This window comes from Ictalurus punctatus, chromosome 20 (assembly GCF_001660625.3).
Source record: "Ictalurus punctatus breed USDA103 chromosome 20, Coco_2.0, whole genome shotgun sequence".
Lineage (NCBI taxonomy): Eukaryota > Metazoa > Chordata > Actinopteri > Siluriformes > Ictaluridae > Ictalurus > Ictalurus punctatus.
This window is the reverse complement of record NC_030435.2, coordinates 3177659-3195226: the sequence shown is the minus strand read 5'-3', so window position 1 is coordinate 3195226 and position 17568 is coordinate 3177659. Positions and strand designations below refer to the sequence as shown.

Here is a 17568-nt window from a genome sequence, read left to right as displayed (position 1 = left end):
CACCCCCGGCCTACTCTTTGCTTTATTACACAGGCAAAGAAAGAGAGAGAGAGAGAAAGAGAGAGAGAGAGAGGTAAACCAAATGATGGTGGGAGCTGGTGATGACGATAATGGTGGAAAACGCAAACTCCACTCCTTGCCAGATTGTTCCCAGTCGCTGACTCTAGACCACATGGCAGTTTCAAAAGGAAGCGCCCGTTTTTCGCTCAAAAATCTCAGAGCTTTGTTGTTGTTTCTCCTCTGTGGCTTGTTATTGAGTCAGGGCCCAGCTGGAGGCCAGATTCGGGTCGAGGCTGGAGGAAGAGACGGGCCTGCAGGCCCTCGATCTTATGGGTCGTCCGCTGCCAGGAAGTAGGAGGCAGCGAACGAGCGAATGATGTGGTCAGATCTTTGTCACCAGCAGAGCTTGGGTGGGTTTTTGTGTATGTGTGTGTAGGGATGTGTGTTTCATGTGTTTCCGTCTAAGTTTGTTCAAGGCGCAAAACGTCTTCCGTTCTCTTGTTGCAACCAGGCCAGTTTTCGCTTCTTCGCCACTCTTCCTCCCACAGATGGATAGATGGAAGAGAGGTCTAGGGGATTTCCAGGTTTTTATTTAAACAAAAAAGCATGCATAGCTTTGGAAGAGTCTTATAGTGGCAGGCCACCAGAGATCCTTTCTGTCTGCTGTTTGGACTTTGCACAGATTCTATTTAATTTTTATTTTTTTCAAACAAATCGGAGTTCTTTCATCTGAAGCCATGGTTAGGATTGTGTACAAAGCTTTACGTCAATCACGTCACTTAGGGAGAGTGTTACATCCTTCCCTTTTATGATTATGGACCTCACTACTATGGATCTCCATTGTGATCAAACTGTATGGGTGTAGAAGAGTTGAGAGGCAGAATGTAGCACCCCCTAGGGGATATCAGAGAAGTTCCAGAAGCTGTGGAACAGGAGGAGGAGGAGGAGGAGGAGGAGGTGTGAGGAGAAACACAGCCATCAATCTGCAGTTCCGCTCTTAGTAAACAGCAACAGGTTATTGAGTCACTGGCGCAGGATGTCCTTCCTTCTCAGGAAGAGAGCCAGAGGAAGAGGGATCAACACCTCCCTCCTCCTCTCTTTATACAAGACCATCTCTCATCAGCTTTGTGTCTGCTGCTTGATTTCATCTACCTCAGTAGATATGAAGACATGCCTTTCCTTCTCCTTTACTTTTATTGAGAACGAGTGAATGGATTATATAAAATCTAGATTATTTTTCTTGTGTGTGTGATGCATGTGACATGACCTTGGAGGGTGGAGAGAGAGACAGAGAGAGAAAGAGGGAGGGAGTGAGGGAGGGAGGGAGTAAGGGTGGGGGAAAAAGTAGGAGGAGCCAACAAGGAGTCCTTCAACAAGTCAGAAAGAAACATGCTCAGGCAGTTAGTCAAACTCGAGACACTCAGAGGAGAACACAGTCGCCATCTGGACTAGCGGCTGGACAGGAGAGGGAACGAGGGTGATCTGCACCTGTCCCACGAACACACTCACTCTCTATTGCGCGCACACACACACTCACACACACGCGCGCACACACACACAAGCGCACTCAGGGGAGAGATCAGACGGCTCTATGTGTGGCTGGAACCAAAGTCTGTCGGTGAGTGAGACTGCTTGGCTGATTTTTCTGTTTGCTTTGAGCTTCGTGAAAAATCAAGGCACTGTTTTTGTTTACTGGCTTTAAAACAACAAAACAACAACACCAACAACAAGAAAAAAAACATTGTTTCGTTCAGTCGTTCAGTAGAAATCATTCTTTTAATTGAACTGTTACAACATTAATGGCATTGATATTTCTTTTCTGATTCTTGTGTATATTTGTTTATTTATTTAGTTACTTACCAATTTGCATGTCAGTTTGCGCACTGCTTTTTTTTTGCCTTCTGAGGCTTTTCAGGACTTCGGGTTGAAAACTTAAATTCTATTCATTTATACGGTGCAGTAAGCTTTTTGAACGATTGGCCTGGAGGAAATATAAAAATGGAAAAGTAATTAATAGATCAATTTTATATAATAATATATAAAATACTGTTGCGTTCGTAATATGCAAATGTCAACGAGGAAAAAGAAAAAGGAAAAACATTAACAAGAAAAGAAAACTGTTTCGTTTTAAATAAATTCTTTTAAGGTTAAATTTGACTTCGTTTAAATTGGGTTTAAATGTCAGAAAAAAAGAAAAAAAGAAAAGAAAAATAGAAAAAAAAATACGGTTGCCCAGTTTGTGCATGTTCAGTTTCTCGGTTTCAATATTAGTTTTGATCTTGCAGCTGTCCTACACACAGAATTAAATGACAGCTTGCAGGATTTTTGTCTCATTATCTTTTGACTCATGGAAATAAGGCTGTATAAATAGATAATTTGATGCAAATGTGTGCGGACAATAATTTTTCACAGGTATGTTATTGAGTCTCGATTAAAAAAAAAAGGTATTAAATAGGGTTATTATTATTATTATTATTATTTAATACATATTTGTATATCTAAAATGTATGTAATAGACGAAATGAAAACGGTAGATTTTGAAAGGAGCCGTCTTCCTAACAGGCACTGGTGAAAGGGACAGGGTCTCCTGGCTCAGCCTGTGTGTGGGACTATCTTGGGTGGGAAGCGTTTGAAGCTTGTTTGCGCTGCTGTGGCCCCCTTATGGAAAAAAAAAAAAAGAACAAAAAAAAAAAGTTGTGATTCTTCTCCTTTTGTTCTTCCACACACACACAGTTATTCCCCGGGACGTTTTATAGACTCTGACGCTTTACAACTCTGATTCCAGTTTTAGCTCCATTCAGACGTAGACGCCACTTCCTTCCTCCGTCGTCCCTGTCTGTGAGGTTTTTTTCCACGGAGTGGCTGCGATGAGAAAGGAAATGATGGAGAGAGTGAAAGAAAGACCTATGCTAGGTGTAGATAAAGACAGTAATCGCTGTGCGTAAAGACGTGCGTGAGGATTGTTGTTGGATTGTTTGTTTTGAGTCAGCATATGATTTTGCTGTTTTTTCCCCCCGTTTCACTCAGCTGTAAATTTCCATTTTGTTATCCTTCCATTATAAAGTAATACTACCTGAACTAACTATTCAGGCAAACTTGTTGAATAATTTGTAAGCGTGTTAGTCCTGTATGTTATTTAATTTTCCTTTGAATTCAAAGCAGTTTCACTCGATTTCACAATACGAATTCCCACTCATTCTTTCTTTCCTCTCGGTCTGTTTTTCTTTGTCGGCCCGTGTCTTTTTCTCAGGCCGCCTCTCAGCATAGCTCCGTCATGTTGACCACTGAGGGCTCCCCGAACACAGCCGACCAGGTGGATCTGAAGATGACCGTCGAGGATGCCGACATGTCCAATTGGACAGAAGCTGAGTTCGAAGAGAAGTGCACCTACATAGTGAAGGACCACACGTGGGATAGTGCGGACAAGACAGATCTGCCCCGCGCCCAGACCTCGCTGCCGAGAAACCTGGCATTCAGATATGCCCCTGACTCCAAAGAGGTATGCTGTAATGACTCACTCCTGCATCATACACTAGCAGACTGAAGAACCCATTGCCTGCAGCATGTCGTTTGGGTTTGTGGTGTCAGATTCATGCGTAGTACCGTATACGCCATCTGTGTGAAAAAAAAAAAAAGAAAAAAAAGTGAGTGTACCTATTATTAGTGTGATGGCTCATATTGACGCAAGAAGTGTAAAATTATCAGCCTTGAGAATAAATGAGACAGAAAGGGGGTGGGGTGGTGGGAGGTCATGTTTGTGATCGGTCTACGATGCCTCTCACAAAACACACTGCTTATAGAATTGTAATTAATCTTCTTTATCTACACTAGCTGTTCCTGGGGAAAAAAAAAAAAAAAAAATAGGAGCTCTTCCTCTGTAAGCTCGAGTGTCGCTTTGTGTCATTTCACATGTCTCTGTGAGCAGCACAACTCCCATCTTCCATTACATAAATCGCCCGTTATCTTGGACAGACAGTGATGACTGTAGTAGTGACGCTGCGCAAACTTCCCCTTGATTTGAAGCGAGGAAACCTTTGAACACCTCCGAGCGCCGTCCTCAGATCAGCTGCATAGATTTTCCTCTTTTTCTGGTCTCCCTTACTTCTCAAGACACAAAAACGGCCATCGGACTTTCGCGATCCGTTCACGATCTGATGAAAAACGGCGGGACGGGGAGCGAAAAGAGAGGGCGAGAGGATGAAAGAGAAGGTGGAAGCGTGGCAAAAAAAAAAAAAAAAAAAAAAAAATGAAATTAAAATAGCGAGAAGGAGCTGGCGCGAAACTTGGGAGCCAAGCTAAATCTCTGTTAATGAGTTATCAAAAAGACGGCCTAATCTCCTCACTGAACCGCTACTCTGCTGCAGGCTTTCGAGAAATGTGAGGGGATTTCCTACAGCTTTATCCGCATGGCTGTTTGTGTTTCGGGGTGTATATGGAAGAAAGGTGCTGGGGGAGGTGGAGGGGCAGTTGAAGAGCGGATCTTGGTTCGAGGAGATTAGATTGAAGTCTGGCGGTTGTAATCCAAAAGGCCAGACTGCAGTGCTCCACTCTATCCGCCTTTGGGTTTTTTTTTTTTTTTGATGCCGTTCACCTCAAAGGAAGAAGCGCAAGCTGTAATCGTAGGTGTGGATTTATGCTTTGAGGGTTGTAGTAGTGTTTGATGTGGTGAGGAAGGAGGCCTGGTAATGAGTACAGGAGGGAGGGTCTGGGCACTTAATGAGAGGTGAGAGAGGACAAATGAGACATCGTTTTCTCAAGCCTAAATGGATGTCAAGGCAGAACCTGGCTGACCCTTAATTCTCAGAGCTGTCAAAAAAAAACAACCTTCTGACTGCATCTTTAGTCTTATGACATGTTAGGGCATTTGATTTGGATCTCCTCCATGAATTTCTTTTAATTGATGTCGTCTAGCCTCATAAATGCCTTGTAAACCTCCTTATGAATCGCTCGACTGACAAATAGCACGATGGAATTTAATGTTAGGTCATAAAATTGTTGGTTTATCTCCTGACATTTCTTTTTCTTTCTTCTTCTCCACAAGGTAATCGGTGTCGTAAGCCGCGAGTACATACCGACCGGTACGCGCTTCGGCCCTCTAGTGGGAGAAAGTTACACAGCAGAGAACGTACCCAAAGACGCCAACAGGAAGTACTTCTGGAGGGTGAGTTGTTGTTTTTTTTCAGAAGCTTCACTTTCAGTAAAGGGGGAGCAAAAGAAATACAAGAGAGAAAAAGAAAAACACACAAGTGAACAGGTCACTTCCTGTTCCACTGACTTACTTCCTGCGTGACATGACGGGTGCACAGCTTATGCAACAGCAGAGCGTGCTTACCAAAAAAAAAAAGAAAAAAAATTTTTTTGCTGAGTTAGAGTGTAGTGTTTTGAGAACCACCGCTTGCGTCGGCGGCACTGGCTGAGTGAGAGAGTGAAGATTTATTTCGTCTTGTGTGATCTTGTTTTGACTGTGCTCTTTCTGAACGTCGTGAAAGGGCGAATGACTTGGCAGCACTCTTGAGGTTGATGCCTTTTGACATGGGAAGATGTCAATCGCTTGGCTGTACCGCAAACTTTGGCTGTTTGAAACCGCCAGCTTTAAAGCAGTCACATTAGGTTGTCACCAAGCTACTGCCAGTAAGGCATGAGGTATACTCGCGCTGTCTTCCTTGCCTGTGGCTTTCAGCTGTTGCATGCAGATGTCGTCATGGCGAAAGCGTCAAGTCATCCTAGTGCGATCCAAACCATGACCGTAAATTTTTTTTCTTTTTTTGCTCAGAATTGTTTTTTTGGTCTTAAGACCACAGAGATCCCCTTGTGGAAAGATGCTGCTCTTTACCTGCTAACAAACACTGCTATCTTTCCTACGTTACTGGAGATCGGAGTAGTACTGACAAGAGGGCGGGCGCGTGTGGAGGGGGTGGGATGGTACAGTAAAATGTGTATGAGAAGCATAACATTGGTGTCACAGAGGGAAGCCTTGCTGGTGATGTCAAGGGTTCCTGGAAATGGTGAAGTTAGTGTGAACAAGTCTCTAACCTTAGAACTACCCCAAAACAATCCGTTCCACTTCATAAGCCTGAGAGCGCAAACAAGGGTGGGTGTGTGTGCATCTGCGAGTGTGTATGAGTGAGAGAGAGAAGACATGCAGATTCAACATGAGAGTGTGAGTATTGGTGGGGGTGTGCTTACTGAGTCAGCCATGTGGCTTTTATAAGAGATTGTAGCTAGCTTTGGTGTCTCCCACTTGTCTGTCTGTTCGTCTCAAAGGCAAGTGTTTAGACCACAGTGGAGAACTGAGTAAAGATGATGCGAGATGAAATAATCGTTACCAATCGTCCATGTTAAATCGCTAAAACCTCGCTTGTCGTTTGCTTTTTTTCTTTTTTCTTTTAGATTTATGCAGAAGGACAGTTCCATCATTTTGTAGACGGCCTGGACGAGGAGAAGAGCAACTGGATGCGCTATGTGAATCCAGCCCACTCACAGCAGGAGCAGAACCTGGCTGCTTGTCAGAATGGCATGAGCATCTACTTCTACACAGTGAAGCCCATCCCTGCGGACCAGGAGCTGCTGGTGTGGTACTGCACCGACTTCGCACACCGTCTCCACTACCCTCCCTCAGGAGATCTCATGATGCAGAAGCTCAGTAAGTACAACAAAAAAGTCCTTAATACAGTATAATGACGGTGAAGTTGTTTGTGTCGGTCCCGGGGATATTTTCCTGTCCCGTTTTTACTTCAGAACGGACCGAGAGGAAGCGTGTTGACTTGGTCCGAGCCTGTCATTATTATACCGACAGTACATGCTCTTCTCCCTTTCATCTCCTCGAACAACAGAATTCTTTGAGACGTTGCTGTATTTTTGGTAGTGTTTCTGTTTAGGCGTAGTAATGTTGACCGTAATTACACAGAGGAAGATATGACTGCCCGTCATCTTTCCTTAGACGGTCTTTCAACTCTACACGCTCAATCGGTTATTGCTCAACCAGCAATAAAAGTTTCAAAGTGAAACCTTTTGTTTTGTGAGAGCGAGAGAGCGAGAGAGAGAGAGAGAGAGAGAGAGAGAGAGAGAGAGAGAGAGAGAGAGAGGAGACAATACTCAGGTGTGGCGGGAACAGAGCAGTCTCGGTGACTCCACTCCCCTGGGTCATGCGCATACCCTCAGGGTATGTGAGCTTGGGCATCCCCCCTGAGTTCCACACACACACACATACACACACACACACACAAACACACAAAGTAGTCTATAATTAGGTGTTCTGACCCACCGCTGACACCCAAGCTCTTCTACCTGTTACCTGAGAAAGTAAGAGCAATCTCCATATCTATTGCTGTCTCTCAAAGCAGACAGAGTCATAGCATGAACAGGCTTATAGCCACTGCACATATGACTCAGTATAATGGAATGGGCCAAGATGACTGGCAGGGCCTCCCACATGGGATTGATTTAGAAAAGCTCGAGCTGTCTCACTCCATGGTTCACTAAACTTCTTCAGATTTCCAAAGTAAATTGATGCTTCAGCCAAGTAGACTTTTAAGAATCTTTATCCAGTCATTTTGTAACCTCTCCTTCACACACATGCGTACACAAGGGAAGTGCAGACAGATCTTTGGCGCAACTCCATAATTTATTTAGCACTTTAAAAGAGAGGCAAAGAGTGAGTAAGGCAGAGGAAAAAAAAAATGCTCCATTGACTACTTGAACTTCCTGGCGGCGGGGCTGTGCTGACAGATTGATATCTGTTGGGATTGCTTCCCTGTTTGTTTTGCACAAGTTCTCTGGGGAGGAGTGGGGAATGGCGCTATCTGTGGAAGGGAATTGGAAGGGGGAGTTTACTGATAACCTCTAACTGCGTTTACACATTGCTCTGGGAGCAGAAGGACGGGGGGTTCTAAGAATGGGGAGATTCAGAGGAGGATACTCATCTTGCAAACCACACACAAAAAAAAGCATAAAAAAAAAGACTGCTGAACTTTTTTGTAAAGGTCACAGAAAAGGTAGCAGGAAGTGATTATGATTATTGGTTTCCTCTTTTAAAGGTGGTTCTATCATGAGTTCTGTCAGAGAAAATGTGATCGGAGTAAATCGTTCAATTTAACACCACATCAAGAGATTCTTTAATCGAAAAGTGAATAATAGGAAAACGCAACTCTGACTATTAGAGCATTAAGATCTGGTCTTCTCTTGAAAGTCTTTGTAAAAAAAAAAAAAATAAAAAAAAAAAAATTAAATTAAACACCCCTATCCTGTATGAGCAGTCCTCAAAATCGCACAATCCTCAAAATGTTATGGTTCATCTCAAGTACTAAAAAGTATTGTGCAAGTTCACTTTGTTTTGAGGTGTGTGAGGTGAGTGGAGTCAAGGCTTTGGGGTTTCCTATTAGAAGGAAACTTTCAATCATTTGCTGCCACATCCATTAGATAGTATCAGTGCTCTGAGCAGAATCCAGCCTACTCCACCACCCTGACTGGGATCTGCTGTCATGCCTCACATCCTGTCTGCAGCCCCTACCTCAGGACAATCTGTCAAACTGTCGTCCCTAATTGAACAACTAGGCTACTTTGTGTTCTGAACCTTCTTTGCTTTGGGAAGATCTATGTGCTGTGTAACAATAGATCTCCTGTAGCGAGGAGCCAGTAGTGTGGGGAGGAGCCCATTATCTTACCTAGCTCAGTAAGTACAGACTGTAAGGTTATTTTGCAGTAGTGGATGATGATGTATTTAGGATGTATGCGTGACAGAGAGAGCAGATGAACTCACACATAATAACAGTGCCTGAAAAATGTTGTCAGCGCTTTACTCCGTAGTCTAATGTGCTTCTTTTGTGTGTTTCTACAGAGCAGAGTCTGATAGAAGCAAAGCAGCAGGTGTCGGAAGAAAAACCTGTTGTGAAGAGAGAGCATACTGTGTCAGAAATCCTCAAAGACACATGGCGGGAGCCTGCAAGACCACTGCCCACACGTCCCCACTGCACTGTTAGCCCTGACAGACCCATCTACCCCCGTGTCATCTACCCAGTCCGCCCGCAGCCTCACCTCAGAGAGGATATCATGAAAACCAGCCCAAGTATCTGTTTTGCCACTCGTTCACCTGCACTGTCCTCAGCCACCCCTAGCCCATCAGCACTCAGCAGCCCTGAAACCAGTCCAGGAAACAGTCCTGCTCCAGCAGATCCTAGGGATGCCCTGCCACTCTACAATGGCAGCCTGGGTCACTATCCTGGCTACTCCCTGCCCAACCCCCTTTCCTCATTCTACCCCAACCCACATTATCTCTTTGCCCCTTACCCCATCAGTGGAACACAACCAGTGGCGAATGTGTTCTCCCGCATGTACCCCATTTACAACACCTTACTGTCCCCTCACATGCCCCACCCACCCACCATTCCACCTGAGGGAGGAAGGCATTTCCTGCTGCCACCCCACAGGGACTTCCTGCTTCCACCACCCAAGAGTGCCTTCACTAGAGCGACGACCCCAAAAGACAAACCCCTGCACAGACACCCTCATGCCCCAATCAGTGGTTCTCCCACAGCTGGTTCTGCAGTCTCTGTTGATCAGCAGCCTGCCAACCCAACCTCAGCGCAGCCGAGCATCCGACGTTCAGAGGATGAGGCAATCAATCTCAGCAAGATGAAGCGAGGCCCTGCAGGATACAAGACGCTGCCATACCCACTGAAGAAACAGAATGGCAAGATAAAGTACGAGTGCAATGTATGCAGCAAGACTTTTGGACAGCTGTCAAACCTTAAGGTAAAAACTCAACTCTCGTTTTTTTTTTCTTCAATCCTTCAGCTCTACACACATACACCTCCTGTTATGAATGGGACACTGTCTCTAACCTTGCTCCCCTTCTGTGCTATTCTCAGGTGCACCTGCGTGTCCACAGTGGCGAGCGCCCTTTTAAGTGTCAGACATGCAATAAGGGCTTCACTCAGTTGGCCCACCTGCAGAAGCATTACCTGGTCCATACAGGAGAGAAGCCCCATGAATGCCAGGTGAGACTAATCTCCTCTTAACTAACTAAACACCTGTCAGCTAGCTGTGGTTTGGAGGTACAAGGTTCTTTTTCAGTCCTAAAGCTCCTTGTTCGGTTTCAACAGGTATGCCACAAGCGTTTCAGCAGCACAAGTAATCTGAAGACCCATCTAAGGCTGCACTCAGGTGAGAAGCCTTATCAGTGCAAGCTCTGCCCAGCTAAGTTCACACAGTTTGTCCACCTCAAACTGCACAAACGGCTACACACTCGAGAGCGCCCCCACAAGTGTACACACTGCCACCGCAACTACATCCACCTCTGCAGCCTGCGCCTCCACCTTAAGGGCTACTGCCTGGCTGCTATGCCTTCCCCCCACTGCAGCCTCGATGAACTGAACCGCATTAACGAGGAGATCGAGCGCTTTGACATCAGCGACAATGCTGACCGGTTGGAGGAGATTGATGGTGTTGATGTGGAGAGGCTGGTGGAAAAGCAGATCTTCAGTCTGATCTACCGTGAAATGGACCTCAAGGCATCATACCACAAAGGCAGCACTGGAGGAGATTTGCTTCCTCCATCACATCCGTCTAGCACCTACAGCCTGTATGAGCCAAGCAGTGAAACATCAGTTATCAAGCTCCTACCTGTCAAGGTCAAACAAGAGACTGTGGAGGCAATGGAATCTTAGCCCCAGCCCTAGTACACACACTCACTAAGACATGCTGCCCCTCAACCTCATTGGTTCACCCGGTCTGGCTGTGGACAGCCACAGGTGTACACGATCCTTCTCATAAGGAGACAGGCTCAGACCTTTGCTTTCAGGGAGTTACCATACTCAGGGCTAAGAGACACTGCTCCAGGCCACTAGCGGTCCAGTGTGTCCTACACTTACTTTAGAGACAATCATCGATTTCTTTATTTCATAATAATATTATTGTTGATGTCATTGGTATTTGTTATTATTTTTTTCTATTGTTATTCCTTAATAATATTTGGTTCAGTTCGATATGCAACTTCCTTAATTTATTGTCAATGTTTACAATGACTGGGTAATTCATTGTAATTCACTGTTCTGTAGATTTTCTAGTCACTCTTTTGTACATAGTTTCTTGCAGCCTGCGTTAGTTGTTTGTTTGCCCTCTGATTGTGATGAACTAATGAGTACCAGAGTTGAGGAACTTGCCTTGATTCAGGGTTTTTTTTTTTATTTGTATTTTTAATGCAGACAGGTTTTTTTTTCTTTTTCTTTTTAAGTAGCTCTTTTATGGAAGGCTGTTGTAACACAACGATAATGGAATTTTGACAGTGTCACCATCACCATGTCTTACTTGCTGGGGGGAGGGAGGGGGAAGGGTAAGAGATTTGATTGATTTGTTTTCAAATAACCTACGAGCCTTTCCCTAATTTCTAATGAGCACGCCTCGGTGTAACACAAAAAGGGCATTTTGTATATTTTCAACAATTTACCTCAAACTGTGAGTGTGTGTGTGTGTGTGTGTGTGTGTGTGTAGGCTGCGAGTGTATTCAGAAGGAAGTCAAAGGCATATATGATATTTATTGCTTTTCTACTTGAAGAAGAAACCAAATGTCCCTGGAGTAGAGGTCTCTATGTGGTTAAAAAAAAAAAGAAAAAAAAAAAGACAGGAGCCTGGTAGCATGTAGCACACTGGCTATGAAGCTGAGAGTACTTCTCTATTGACTCACTAATATTTTGGCGCAAGGGACTGGAATACTGAGCTAGTTACCAAAAGTTCACTTAAAGAGCAGTGAGTGTCTATAGCGGTATTAGTTGCTCTTTAGATGTTGTCTGTTCTACAGATTTTTGTGTTTGCCCTTTTTACACTCATGGATGGCACAAGTCAAAGTGCCTTGGTCTTTATATGCACTGGTTTATCTTCATTGATCATTTTTTCTATACTTTTTTTTTTTTTTTTTTTTTTAAATCCAGATTTTTTCTGAGAGAGTCATAATTTTGATGGCTTAATGACTTTCTTTCCATAAGGCACCAAAGTGTACCGTAAAGCAGTAGCATCTCTTCATTTCTGTTCTGAAGTATGACCAAAGTCTTCCCCATATCTTCAGCTTTAAACGAAATGTAAAACAAAAACAAACTCCTCTGTCTCTACGTTTACATACAGGTTTACATAGTTATTTAAGTGCAACTTGTTTAAAATGTAAATTATATAAAATGTTCACTGACATAATGGAATGGTTTGTCTTTTCTTGTCATTTTTAAAAAAAAAAAAACACCACAAAAAAAAAAAAAAAAAAAAAAAAGAATACATGTTTCAGTCAGAAAAACGCCAAAGTACTTAAAGCCATAGGACGAATCCTCATGATCAATCCGGTACAAATACGAACGTGCAATTTTCGGCTATATATTTTTCGCCGATCTAAAACGTGCAAGACCGATTCTTAGTTTGATTTGATTTGAAATCTCTGAAATGACTGAACGAATCATGGAATTCATCGTCTTACTCATCGTTTTCAATTTGCCTTTGCACTGACACATGGTTCTCTTTCCAATATCTTATTATTACTACTACTAGGAAAATGGAACCTTCAGATTTTAAAACACAAAAGGTTCCACTGCCCCGGTGATCATGGCCAAAAAGAAAGAGACGAGGTGCAGCTTGGCATCTGATTCCCCACAGTTATTAGAGCTACGTTTGTGTTCCTATAATAGCAACTTTACACAGGATGACGTTTCTGTCATTTTTGGAAGGAGTCTCCAGTGTCAGCGCGTCGTAACACCCAGAGGTAATGCCGTAGCCGAGTTTTCAGACATCGGAAATGCGGTCTTTTGTAGATAACATGAGAAGCTGCGTATTTTTTTTGTCTCATTACACATTGGAAATGCAGTCTTTTGTAGATAACGTGAGAAGCTGCATTTTTTTCTTGTCTCATTACCTTCGAGAGAGAAAAAGGAGAGGCTTGTGAGGAAATGACTGTTTATAGTTGCTACGATGTACGCGATAACAGGAACTAACTTGTTTCGTAGATGTTCCACAACATTATACGTTACTATAAACGGCTTAAATGTATTACAGTCTTTACCGAATGAACGACAAGAGAAACGCCACTTTGCAACGTGCTGCCTCGCAGGAACCCGTTGTTGATTATCTTCCTCTTACAGCACATCTCCGAGTGTTTTATCCGTTACATGTTAATACTTACAACGAGGACTCTAGAATTTTTTCGAATATTTTCACAAAGCTGCTTAGATTCCGTTCGAATACATATAAAGGAAATGGTATGCGACTAGCAGTTACTCATCACCAATCGGGTTCACGTTTCCAGCATCACGAGGTGATGTTTGTTCTCACAACCACCTCTAGCCCATGACACGAACACAATTTATTTATTTTTTTTCCAGAAAGAATGCTCGTCTTTCAGGGCGCCTGAGAAATTTCCGGAAAACAGCCACTGCAAATGGCACTTACGGTAAACAGACGTTGCACCAAAGAATTTTTAAACACTGAATGACACAGTACAATCAACAGTGACTCAAGAAGACCCAGGGGGCTTTCTGTAATGAGCCGCCCATGCATCCCATCGGGCCTGAAGTGTGGTCATACGCATTAAAGAAGAAACAGATGGGAACCAGGCCCAGACACAGGGGGGGAATTTCAGGACATCCGTCCCCAACAAAGGCCTTGCGTTTATATGGGCCAGTATAAATGTATGATAAAGGCTGTGGTTCAAAACAAACCAATTTGAACATACATGTCCTGAAATAAGGGAACAAACAGGTTCCTGCCATGGGTGTTCTTCTTACAGGAAAAGTTCAATCAGAATTTACCTCAAGAGCGTTCGATCAGGCAAAATATGTTTGTTTAAAAACTTATCAATGGGTAAAGTTTTTAATAAATAAATCAACAGCTGCTAGTTTAGCACTGTCTAACACATGAGCAGAAGGAGGCTATTCTAAATATTACCTACACGAACCAAACTGGACTATATCGTTAACCGAGTCCTGATTCCTGGATTCTCATTCATGATTCTTTGCCCAGTTTTATAAGGCACAATATGTACAGTGGTGCTTGAAAGTTTGTGAACCCTTTAGAATATCACATCATAAATATGACCTAAAACATCAACAGATTGTCTCAAGTCCTAAAAGTAGACAAAGAGAACCCAATTGAACAAATGAAACAAAATGATTATACTCGGTCATTTTATTTATTGAGGAAAATGATCCAATTTTACATATCCGTGAGTGGCAAAAGTATACGAACCTCAAAGATTAGCAGTTTAATTTGAAGGCGAAATTAGAGTCAGGTGTTCTCAATGGATGGGATGACAATCAGTCGTTGATGCTCATCAGGCTGGAAAAGGTTACACGACCATCGCTAAACAGTCTGGACTCCACCGATCCACATTCAAACAGATTATGTACAAATAGAGGAAATTCACATTTAAATTAATTCATTTAATCAGGAGCGGTCGACCAACAGAGATTACGCCAAGAGCAAGACTCTGTGAGGTCACACAAGGAACCCAGGGTAACTTCTAAGCAACTAAAAGCTGCTCTCACATGTTCAAGTGTCCACTGAACAACAAATCTGACGATGTTTGAGATCATATTTACGCAGATATATTGAAAAATTCTATCATTTTCTATAAACCATTCACAAACGTTCAAGCATCACTGTACGGTATATTTATTAATATGGTGGTAGCTGGTGTTCATCGATGACGGCTTGCCACCATTACTAGAGCAATAGCTGTAATCCTGAGCAAAAATAACTAAATATAGCGATTTACTATAAAATGTATGGTGCAAGAGCACAGTGTGTAGCAATATTAACAAGTGGTGAAATAATTAGCGTGACAATGTTTCTTTTTGTGGCGATCGACTCATAAGCAACTTGTAGGTGACAAATGCTAATGTAGAATGCTTTCTACGTGTAACGCGTCACTGGCGAGTTTTGTGGGAGATGGCATGTACAGCCATGACTCATTCGCCCCATTTGTTCAATTCATACGTTTAGTCATTTGTTTACGAACTTGGAATTTAACATTCAGTACATAATGCTAAATATCTGTTTAGCATACACATCCATTCTCACTACAGGTGGGCGTTTGGGTCATTTTAAAATTCACTCAGTTTTACAACGTTGTTTTTCCCCTTTTTATTATTATTATTATTATTTTTTTTAAGTTCTCTGAGCTTTAGGTGTGTGCAAGAGGTCATGTGGTACAATGTCACATCCAAATAAGGAGCATTGGTGGCACTTTGTTTTAAGTAACAGTTGTCAGAATCCAAATGTTGTGGGATTGATGCAGTCCTTGAATCAAAGAATTGTGTTTTTGGTTTCAAGGAAGCTTCCATTACTTGTTAGCTACGTTAGCCTCGTACTAGCGGTGCAATCTAAAGACAACGTGTACACCCGACACATCTCGGCTGACTGATTACATCTGGGGAAATGACTCGAGCAACGATTACATTTCATTTCGGTTTCTTAAAAAGAGACAGCTGACGTTCAATGGCGCTAAATAAAACCAAACCCATGCAGGAAACAATGGCCAAAGCAGAAAGGAGAACGTGACTTCCGATTCAAATTCCATGTAAATTTACAGGCCACAAGCGTCAGGTTATGAATTATGAGTGATAATAGGCTTTCCTCATTTCCTGCCAGGTCCCACCACCAGCAGCAGCAGAAGCAGTAGCATGAGTCAGTAAAACCACCAGACTCCACAAGAAAAACGTGCCCTTTCAAATGCGAGCATTTCTTTTTAAATAAAGCGAGTGTTATTTACTGTAATGAAGATGTCCTGGAGTGTGTTTTGAGTCGAAATTCTCTAAAGGTTGGTAACACGGGGCCGGGTTCGGTGCACGTTACATGAGAACGTCTCTGACGAGCAATTATTCCGATGGCTCATGACTGTTCAAAAACATGTAGCGGTTTCACATTTAGCTCAGAAATTACTTTCAATTGCCCTTTAAAAGATTCCAGTTGTTTCGTTTTGTTTTCTGGCTGGGGAATTCAGATTCTTCCATTTCCATCAATGCCAAGGCTTGTGTTATTTCAATGTACAACAAATTACAGTCTTCCTTTGTTCACAGCCAGCCAGGAGCCACAAACCACACATCCAGCCTGCTAAACAGGCAAACAAGTACACACACATACTCTCTCTTTCACACACACAATGAATGCAAGAAGTGTTTATTTTGACCAGAGGCCATACTTTTTTTTTTTTTTTTTTTTAAATCTTCCAGCTGCATAAGTAACAGATACACTTTTTGCTATGTAGAACCCAAGGAATGAGAGCGATGACTACTCCTGGGCAGGAGAGGGGGGCCTAAACAAAGAGCACAGCAAATTGCAAGGACGTGAATGAAGAGGCCTCTTGGTCTGTCCTCTCCTCTAAGTGATCACAGTGTCTCAGAGCCCCTCAGCACCTGCCAATTAGGGGCCCGGGTTAATGACAGGTTAGCTCTGGCCAAGTGGTAAGAGGGTGGGGGGGGGGTCTGGAAATAAGAGGGCGTCTCAGTAAAGAGCACGGAGTTTTGTTGTTTGTCCCGAAAGTCGTCCAACCCCCATCATCCTACTTCTAACCAGGTGTATATGAAGAGAAGGGAGCAAGGGAAGACAGAGGGGAAAGTTCTTCTCCTAACACCTCATATAAGTTCACAGGCCATGACTGGGTTATGGGCTTCCAACCATCTCTGTTTTGCTTTTACACTCCGAAATTGGTGGATGACAGCAAACGGGGTGAAGCAAGTGCGTGCTCGCATGCATGCACACACACGCACACACACACACAGGGCGACCTGAGGTCTACTCACTTAATCATTATGTGAACTTCAAAGAGTGCTTCCGGGATATAAGCGCCATAAGTCTCCTCGCTCACGCAGGAAGGAGTGAGGCAGGTCGAGAAAAGGCACGGCGCAGAACGTACGGACACCTACGAGAGCAAAGAGGAATGATAGAGAGAGAGAGGAAGAGAAGGAGGAGACGGCGCCCTCTGATCTCCTTTAGTGACGGCTTTACAGGAATGAGAGAGCAAGGCCAGGACAGCGTTACTTAATGAAGTCATGACGAGGAGCTTTGATGTCCACTACAGAAAAAAAAAAGAAAGAAAAAGGAAAAAGAACACCCCCCCACTCCTTTCACACACACACACACACACACACACACACACATATCTTCTGTAACTGGAAGAGTAAACCATTCACATTTTCCCCCACAACAAGAGAGCGATGATGAAAAACATGGCGTGGCTTAGAAAGAGTTGACTTTCATTTCAACTGAATGACACGAATCATTTTCTTTTGGATTTTGCACCAGCTTCCGGTGCAGGTAGCTGCACTGGTTTTCAGCTTTCTCGCTTAGCAAAAGCAACTCAGCCATCTTTAAGTTTGTGCTTGAGGAGAATATAACCAAGAAGTAATGGAAGATTACAAACCAAAGCGCTTAAACTAAAGACTTTAGCTCGATAACATGCCTCTTTCTGGCTGATCCACATGAGCAATTGTCCATAAATAACAACCTAAATCCACACGAGTCAGTGTTGGGTGTTTTCAGCACACCTTCACCAACAAGTAAAGGCAGAGAGGTGGGATTTTTGTAATAGTCTCCATGCAT

General features: G+C 43.2%; 1 protein-coding gene across 1 annotated transcript; it reads left to right on the top strand.

Moving 5' to 3' along the window:
- Positions 1 to 1335: 1335 nt before the first annotated feature.
- Positions 1336 to 14115, top strand: prdm1a (PR domain containing 1a, with ZNF domain). The gene is made up of 7 exons (XM_017495700.3): positions 1336 to 1618; positions 3251 to 3499; positions 5042 to 5161; positions 6391 to 6643; positions 8837 to 9750; positions 9867 to 9995; positions 10101 to 14115. Exons 1-7 carry the CDS (start codon positions 1592 to 1594, stop codon positions 10662 to 10664), a joined length of 2256 nt encoding a protein of 751 aa, XP_017351189.1. The 5' UTR covers positions 1336 to 1591; the 3' UTR covers positions 10665 to 14115.
- The last annotated feature ends 3453 nt before the right edge of the window (positions 14116 to 17568 follow it).

Excerpts from the sequence above, each read along its gene's own strand:
- prdm1a (XM_017495700.3), top strand. The coding sequence starts at position 1,592 with ATGTGTGGCTGGAACCAAAGTCTGTCG. Across the intron at positions 3,500-5,041 it reads ATGCCCCTGACTCCAAAGAG|GTAATCGGTGTCGTAAGCCG; the intron begins GTATGCTGTAAT and ends CTTCTCCACAAG. Across the intron at positions 5,162-6,390 it reads ACAGGAAGTACTTCTGGAGG|ATTTATGCAGAAGGACAGTT; the intron begins GTGAGTTGTTGT and ends TTTTTCTTTTAG.